The 8089-nt window shown below is 39.1% G+C and overlaps 1 protein-coding gene across 2 annotated transcripts in view; it reads left to right on the top strand.

Moving 5' to 3' along the window:
- LOC110378089 (dual specificity protein phosphatase 22) overlaps window positions 1-7461 on the top strand; it is a 40681-nt gene extending 33220 nt beyond the window's left edge. The window contains exons 4-9 of one of the 2 annotated variants that reach the window (XM_049850951.2): window positions 786-957; window positions 2781-2934; window positions 3719-3892; window positions 4246-4435; window positions 4873-4992; window positions 7188-7395. In XM_049850951.2, coding sequence (XP_049706908.1) covers window positions 786-957; window positions 2781-2934; window positions 3719-3892; window positions 4246-4435; window positions 4873-4927 — 745 coding nt within the window. In that variant the 3' untranslated portion in view covers window positions 4928-4992; window positions 7188-7395. Of the gene's footprint in view, window positions 1-785; window positions 958-2780; window positions 2935-3718; window positions 3893-4245; window positions 4436-4872; window positions 4993-7187 lie in introns of both variants that reach the window. The other variant, XM_049850952.2, reaches the window with a different exon arrangement.
- Window positions 7462-8089: the final 628 nt, after the last annotated feature.

Genomic DNA, 8089 nt, shown 5'->3' on the forward strand with positions numbered 1-8089 from the left:
TCGGCAATCGCTTTTGAAATCTCAGGTTTCCAGAGAACCGTTAATCTCACTTTGAATCTGGAATAATCGTTTAAAAAGTTAAAACGACTCAATAACTTAAGTCCATTGGGCTTGAATGAACCTGCTTAAAAAAGTTCTCAAAAACTCGTTGTTAATTCAATTGTTATTACCCCTTTTAGTTTAGAGACCATACATTTGCTAATATAGAACCTCTTTACACAATCCCCTCGTTCCACAACTGAGGAGTCAGCGTACAATCTTATCTCTGGCTCAGCACTATGGCGCACCTTTCTCGGTCAAGTGTCTCGCATCGCTTGCAGTTCAAGCCGATAGAAGCCGTGTTGGAGACACCCGCTATCTCTCGATGGCGATCGACTTTAGCTTGGATACACAGCCTTATCGAATAGGGATGTTGACGTTATATTTAGTATGCTCTCTGCCCTTTAAAATTTGTGGGGTCTCATTTTGAAATGGTGTTGATCCCTTGCAGGCTTAGAATACAACGTTATTTCGACGTAGGTTGTTATAACGCGGGAAGATGGATGTCCGCACTTTGTAAAGCTCTTTTACTAAGCTGTAGTTCAGGTTAAACTGCAAAGCTCAAAATAGGAAAGCCTAACATGAGTAAAAGCGATGTGGATCATAATAAGCTATTTGTTTGTGAATTTGTGAATAGTCAAATGTTCTGTATGGGATAAGATCAGGAAAAGTTTCGACGTTAGTACTCCTTTGCTTTTGGATTATTAGGAAAAGACTTGACAGTTAACAATGTCCTTTTCTCCCAGTCTAGCAGGGATGTCACGCAGCGTGACAGTAGCCGTGGCGTACATAATGTCGGTGACTCCGCTGACATGGCGCGAAGCTCTGAAGGTGGTGCGAGCCGGCAGGGCAGTCGCCAACCCCAACCTGGGCTTCCAGAGGCAGCTGCAGGACTTCGAGACTTATAAACTCGTTGAGGTAAGAAGATTTACGACCTTTATTTTCGGTGTCATCCTCTTGAGTACCTAACTCTTTAGTAATATGTGCTAGTGGTTAGACGATTTCCATACTTCATTTGAGTGAGCACTTAACTAAAAGTAAACAAACGTGTTAGGACTACTGCTGAAAATAAATATTCAATACAGTAAGTAAATCTTATAATGGTATTTTCATTGATTAGCTATTCTAGCTGCATTTTATTTCTAAATTTCTTTTTAAGTTTTTTTAAAGTCTTATCAAGATTAAAACGATTAAAACGAATACTGACAGGTACAAGTAGATGTATTATGTAGTCTCGGCATCTGAAACGGCACTGAAACTATCTCCTTTATTACAAGTTGTTCCCTGGGGAATAAGGAAATATCCGGGCAGTAAAGTGGCTTGCGGGACATCCGTGAAAACGGGCAATATATATCTAGGAAATATCAATCCGGTTTTCACTTTACTGTTCAATTTATTTACGCCATAAAAATAACAAATGTGAAACAATTTGCTCTCCATGCTGTGAACAAGGTACATACAACATCTGTTTTCGAAATAATATGCTAATCTTGTCACTTCAGGAGATTCATAATATTATCATACTCCTTGAGTCGAATACATAATCGGAAAGTGTGTATCGGGTGCGGAATTCCATATAAAACACGCCCCACTCTAGATGCTATCAGATGACAAGCTTTCATTTAGTGCAATCAAATCTGAAACGAAAAAACAGGGATTTTATTGAAGAGCAAGAGCTTTTTACCCATAGGTATAAGGGTAGGTACGTCAACAATATCAACTTATGGACTGTATTTGGATTTTACATGATATCTACATATGCTTATTTAGAGATTAAGATCTGTATATACCTACCCAAATAAAAAGTCATACCGTTGTAATTCAGCATTATATTGTCATTAGAATTTCTAAGTAGAAGTAGGCAGAACAACTGAATCACTTCATTCATTTATCAGTTGAAGTCAAAATCAACTTTCAACCAAACGATGGATAATATCCATAAAAAAAACTTACAAAACAAAAATAACACAATATTTTTCCAAACAGAACATCCATACAATAACATCGTTGGTGTAAATCCAAGTAATTTATACGTTAGGCTAGCGACACAAGGTGGGATTGTGGCGCCTCGCGTGACACGCTCGCGTGTCTGTTCTCCCCCTAACCGCTGGCAGAAATTCGGAAAATATTCCCGTTTACCTACAACTACGAATTATCCTCGCTTTTGTAATATTATGTTATCAAGCACTTAGACAATTACAAGTAACTGTATTTACTTAGACATTTTTTGGAAACTCGAATGGAATTCTACCAAACCATTAAAGGTATTCCGAAAAGTAATAGTTCTAGTGAGGGTAATGAATCATTCGCGTGACCCAGTCGAATCGATATTTAGCCTATTTGTCAAGATTCGGCTTATTAGGCTCACTTACAATTACTCGGAATGATAGTATAGGCGCTGACTGTCTGATTGATTGCTGTCTAATTACAAAGAAGAAATCCTTCTATTAACAAAATATGGACCCATTTTTTGTATCGACGGTCGGTCACATGACGCATATGGGTTAATTTATATGCGAACCGAGTAGCAATAAATCTACTTATAATAGAAAAGTCAGCACAACACAACCCATATTTGACCCACCCATGATTGTTCGATAAAATGGAGAATTGGGTCACATAGTCGCACAAAAACCGTCACTTTCGTATAATTCCATTTCAATGCAAACAATAGGTGATATTTTTACTACATTAAGTACCGTTCGCAATTTAACTAAGTTTAGTTGTTCGTATTTCTAAAGGAAAGAAGACGATTGAAGGAGCGCTACCCGTCCTTAGCCTTAGCTGACAGGGACCTGTCAGAATGCCGCGTCATGCTGGACTCCTACCAGACGATGCTCAACCAACGCACCATCTGCGAAGGGAAATGCGCCATGGGTCGACAGTGTCCCACTGGTAATTATTAATACTAGCATTAAAAGAAGAAACTTTAAGAAGAGGTTGCATACCGCCTTATTCCTGAAGATTGTGCAGTACTTAGCGTCAAGAAAATTCCTTTCTCGAAAATTCTTTGAGCTTTTTGCTTAGAGAGAATTTATCAATGTCGCGCAAACTGTTAATCTTCAGTGAAAGAGCGGCTCCAAATGACTATTGTGACCTCTTTAGAGTGCTTTATAAGAAAACTATCGTTATTCTCCTCACGTATTTGTACATAGTTCAATTTGGCGTTGTTAGGCCCAACGTAGTTTTAATTCAATCGCCAGAAGGCCTTTTAGCGCGGCCCACACTCTAACATAATTCGATTTTGCTTCAGCAATCTTATATTAATATCGTTTGTATGTAAATTGTATGAGTAGTAAAAGGTTAAATATCCCCAACTTTGATGTTTTCCAATAAGAAGGAATGTTTCTTTGATGCTTAATACGAAAAGAGCACTGTGGTTTCTTGGAATTCTATCTTTTCTCTTATAACGATTTTTCATGAAGACACTTATGCAAACCCTTTGCTTAATAAACTGAAGTAGGCACATAAAATGTTTACAAAATTACATCCATTGGCATGTGTAAAAAATGTAAATTAAACAGCTAAAATTGTAAAGCACCATTCTCGCTCGTAATACAATGCTTTGAAGACTTGAAACCGTCTCCACGACTACGTAACACCCAGCACTGTTGTGTCGATGTCATTGTGCGCACGGTCACCTCACTATAGCCGTATGTGTTGCCTTCTCTCACATCAGGGGTATGCAGAACAGGGTCGAAGCGACAGCCGCGACCGCGGAAGCCGTCAGTTGCCGCGGGCTCCGGGGAAAGCCCAGGGCTGAAGAGGTCCCCGTCTACCTTATCCACCACGTCCTCTATGTCAGGATACCGCCCAAGGTCTTCGCCGGCCGGACTTTATAGTTATACTGGAGGTTAGCATACTAAATATTATTTGTGTAGGTACAGAAAAATTCTTCAGAAGACAGGGCTCAATTTCAAATTAAATTGTTCTGAAAATACCTGAGATCTTATTTGAATTATTTGATGCCGGTACCAAGCAATGTTGGTACATACCTTTTTTGTATTTAAGTCTAGGTTTAGATTAACTTTCCTTGACCTTGAAAAACATTAGCCCATACTTATCCTATGGATACCCAAACACAGTCATTGAAACAGTACATCAGCAAATACCAGCACTTTGATAACCATGGAGTTCTTCGCGTAAAAAACAGGAACTCCCATGTTCAACAAATGCTCATCTCTAAGAGCCCTGATAACATTGCAGCTCCGTCCCGTCCGACTCGCTCAACCTCAGGTCTAAGCGTGACGCGCGTGACGGACCCAGTGGGCGGCGGGACTGCCATGGCGGTGGGCGGCACGGAGTACTCTCGGAGACGCGCCGCCTCTGCGCCTGCGACGCCGGCGCTCTCGCCCGCCTCCTCGCCGCCCGGATCGCCGCATCGAGCACCGCACAGGTGAGAATTCACTTCAGTTTAAGCTACAATTCATACAACCCTTTTTTAATGATGGCAAAATCATCAAATGACCCCTCCCCGCTGTGGGTTAGCAGCGGTGAGGGAGTGTCTCTTACTGACTAAAAATCCATCATGTTCCGTCGTAGGCTCTTTATGTACCAGGGCCGTGGTTACTTTTTTGGACAATCCAGCAGAATTTATACAACCTCTTATTGATTTCCAAATTATTTACTTACATGTTGGTTAAACATTATGGTCCAATTGCGATAACAACTTTAGTTTGATCGGTTTTGTTTGACTAATACCAGGTCGAATCTTTCTTTAGGTTTAACAAATTGTCACCTTATTTGTGACCACAAGAAAATGTTATTCAGAATCATCATCAATTATTATTTGAGCATGTTTAATTTTTCCCATTTCATGTGACCTTATTATAGGCACAGCTGCGCTTGGGTGATACCCTCGGTGCAGTGGGACCCCGATTCGATGTGACGTCATCAAGGGCTACGAATCAAGAGCTTTTAATCATTCGCGTCGCACCCCCGCCATGTCGCAAGGTTATGCATTGTTTGTTTTGTTTGTCATTTATTTAACAGTCAGCGTGGAACATTGTTTTTTCGTAATGATTTTTATACCAACACTTGTTTAGCATTTATATTTTTATTTTTTTTATGTTTGGGTTGGTTTTAACACTGCTTTATTCATACTTCACCTTTACTCCCATTTATTACCTAAACATATTTTTGATAGCTGCGACTTTAAGAATAATGCTTTAATTTTTTTAAATTTTAGTTTTGAACTCAAAAGTTGGTAGGTAGTACATGAGTAGTTAAACGTATTTAACTCAATATTCGATAATGTGGAGTGGCTTCGTAAACAAACCCACTGTTAGATTATAGCTATCAGAGAGCTGCACACGCTCCATATATTTAGCCGCATCTGCAATATTAAAGTAGGCACCAACCTCGATAATTTGCTATGGAAAACCTGCTTAATTTAAAGTGCTTTTCGAATAATTAAGTAGGTAGTTTTTATTTTAATTTTAACAATCCTTTAAAAATTACGGTCAATAAATCGTTTTGTTCCTGCATAAAGACAAACGAAAATCGAATAACAAAACATAATGGAAAGAAAGAAACATCCTTATCGTCACGATGAGAAATGCAATGACGAAATTAATGAAGCGCTTTAAAAATAACTGACGCCGAAGTACCGGGGACGAATAGAAGCCTCTTAAGCTATTGTTTCTCATTCTGTGTAGCATTATCTTTATCTGGCGACGCTCGGCGTTTTCATTCTCAGCGATAAGTCGGAAACATTTCTGCACGTTTTCTTAAGTTCCGTTATGAACACCCAACGAATTGAGCTGACAAATATTAACGTAGCTCGCTGTGCGGATAATGGAATTAGGGATGAAAGTGCAGACACAGCTGCGGTATTTTGTAGTTATATTGTGAAGAGGTACGACCTAGTTCAGGCATTAGCGTTTGAGTTTGTGGCTTGTTGGATTTAGCTAAGTATTTTTGCAACATAACGTGTATGAAAGAAGGAGACTTGGACATTTATCTGTAGGTATACACAACCTTATTTTCAGGATAACTTTCAGTGTTTATACTTTTCTTTTCTTCCCATTTTGTTCAGGCTCTCGCAGTATATATTAAACTAAGGATTACGCAATTAAGGTTTAAGGTAATTTGCACATAAGGTTTTTGCGGTTTGCGAGGTTTACATAAAAGAATACGATACCAAAGCGGTTTTTGTTGGATATTACATAAGAGAAAGCTACATCCGTTGTTTTTTAAAAAGTCTATATTTCCTCAGTTTATCCGCATCCTTAATTTTTTTTTCGCAAACGTATTTCATTATTCTCTCTTCCAACCCTTTCATTAAAATTGCACACGAGTTCAGCCAAATGTTCAGACATAAAATATGATTGGACGAGCCTACATATCGTATGAAGCGCAAAGGGAGCCCTGTATTAGATGCATATTTAACGAGCCAGTGTTGCTATATCATAAAATTTTACTCACCGCTGACGTCCGGTCATCCGAGGGTCGGACGGACTCGGGTGAACTAATTAGTGTTGAATACCGTACATACCCGGGAACATCCGAGGTTGTAATGAGCTCATATCAGGTTAATTTGTAATGAACCTGCTCACTAAATCTAAATAAAAATAAAGAGTAAGTATAATCATATTTCTGTTTGAACAAAACTTCGCCAAACTAGATTCGGTCAAAATTCCTAAGGTAAATGGTGAACTAAACAAAAACTTTAGTTAGTAGAAGCTAAATTCTATACGTAAGTGAAAATTAGGTCACGTGGACACGAAACAATAAAATTTTAAGTAATGAGTCTATCGATTGTAGTTTCAATAATTCGTCATCTAATGTGTTCTAGATTTTTCCCTAATTGCTGGTTCAAAACGTAGTTACAAGGCATGGTGGGCGTTTTTAGTGACATATTTTACTGCCCCATATTTTGAGCCATAGTTTCGATTTAGTTGGTTGAGTGATTTGGATTTTTCTAGTGAAATTGCTCTATATGGGCAGTTACATTTAGGCCCAGATAGTATTAGTATAGCCGTAGCTATATTAAAAAAATATGTCATCATGTGACCATAGACATCATCAGTCAACGTTATGGATTCAAAAATCCATACCATGTGTGTTGCCAGTTTCGTGTGGGTTTTCTCTTCATAGTAACAATAAGGAGTATTAAGTTCCAGTACTGATGGTGCCAATTCTTGCAGATCACGTCCTCTGCAGCGGTGTTCGTAGCAGGAGCCTCGCTCAGCCGGTCGCCGCAGCCGGCAGCCCCTCACCCCCCCGACGTCTAGCTCGTAACGCGCAAACTCGCGGGCCTGTGTCGCTGCTCGCTCATATCGTCTCCAGGACAGACATGACTGGTTAATGCTACCTAGATTGCTTAGGTCGGAGTGTATTTGTAGTTGGGATTTTGACTGAACAGTTCTAACAACAAGGTGAAATTACAGCTGAAAAAAGACAGGCAAATGTTTCAGAATACTAGAAAGAACAGTTTGAATCTTTTCAAGCTACTAATGTAGTGTTGACGCTATAACACTGTTCCTAAAATAAATTCTGAAGTCACTCAGGTTTATGTAGATCCCTTTGTAATCAATTTCGTCAAAGGCCCTGTTCAGTTAAAATTCTTGTTTAAAAATAACCTCATAAGTTCCTGGAATCGGCAGATCGCAGATAGACCATCGGATAGACAATGGATAATTTGGGAAAAAGGTCTGTCTGTCCTTTGAAGAAATTAGTGTTGGACCGAGTGTTTTTGCTTCAGAGGCTTTCGGGAACGCCAAAATAAGCTTTTTAACTATAAGCAATATTGTGACGGGTAGGTAAGTGTGGGATAGCGAAATTTTACTGTTACGAAGAAAAGGTGATGCAAGGTACTTTTTAAGATGTTAAAGGTTATAGGATTGGAACAATAATTGTAACGATTCTAAATTGTTGTTTGGGCGGCGACGACGTGATATATCTAGGTACAATTTATTGTAGATTTGAACCACTGATCAACGAAACTGTTAGGTGATTTCTACTTATTCTTTAGGTAGTGATCAGTGATAGCCACGAGCAGTATGATGCTAGGAATATTAGAGAATGGAGTAAAGCGTGCGGATAGGAA

This window comes from Helicoverpa armigera, chromosome 11, assembly GCF_030705265.1.
Source record: "Helicoverpa armigera isolate CAAS_96S chromosome 11, ASM3070526v1, whole genome shotgun sequence".
Taxonomy (NCBI): Eukaryota; Metazoa; Arthropoda; class Insecta; order Lepidoptera; family Noctuidae; genus Helicoverpa; species Helicoverpa armigera.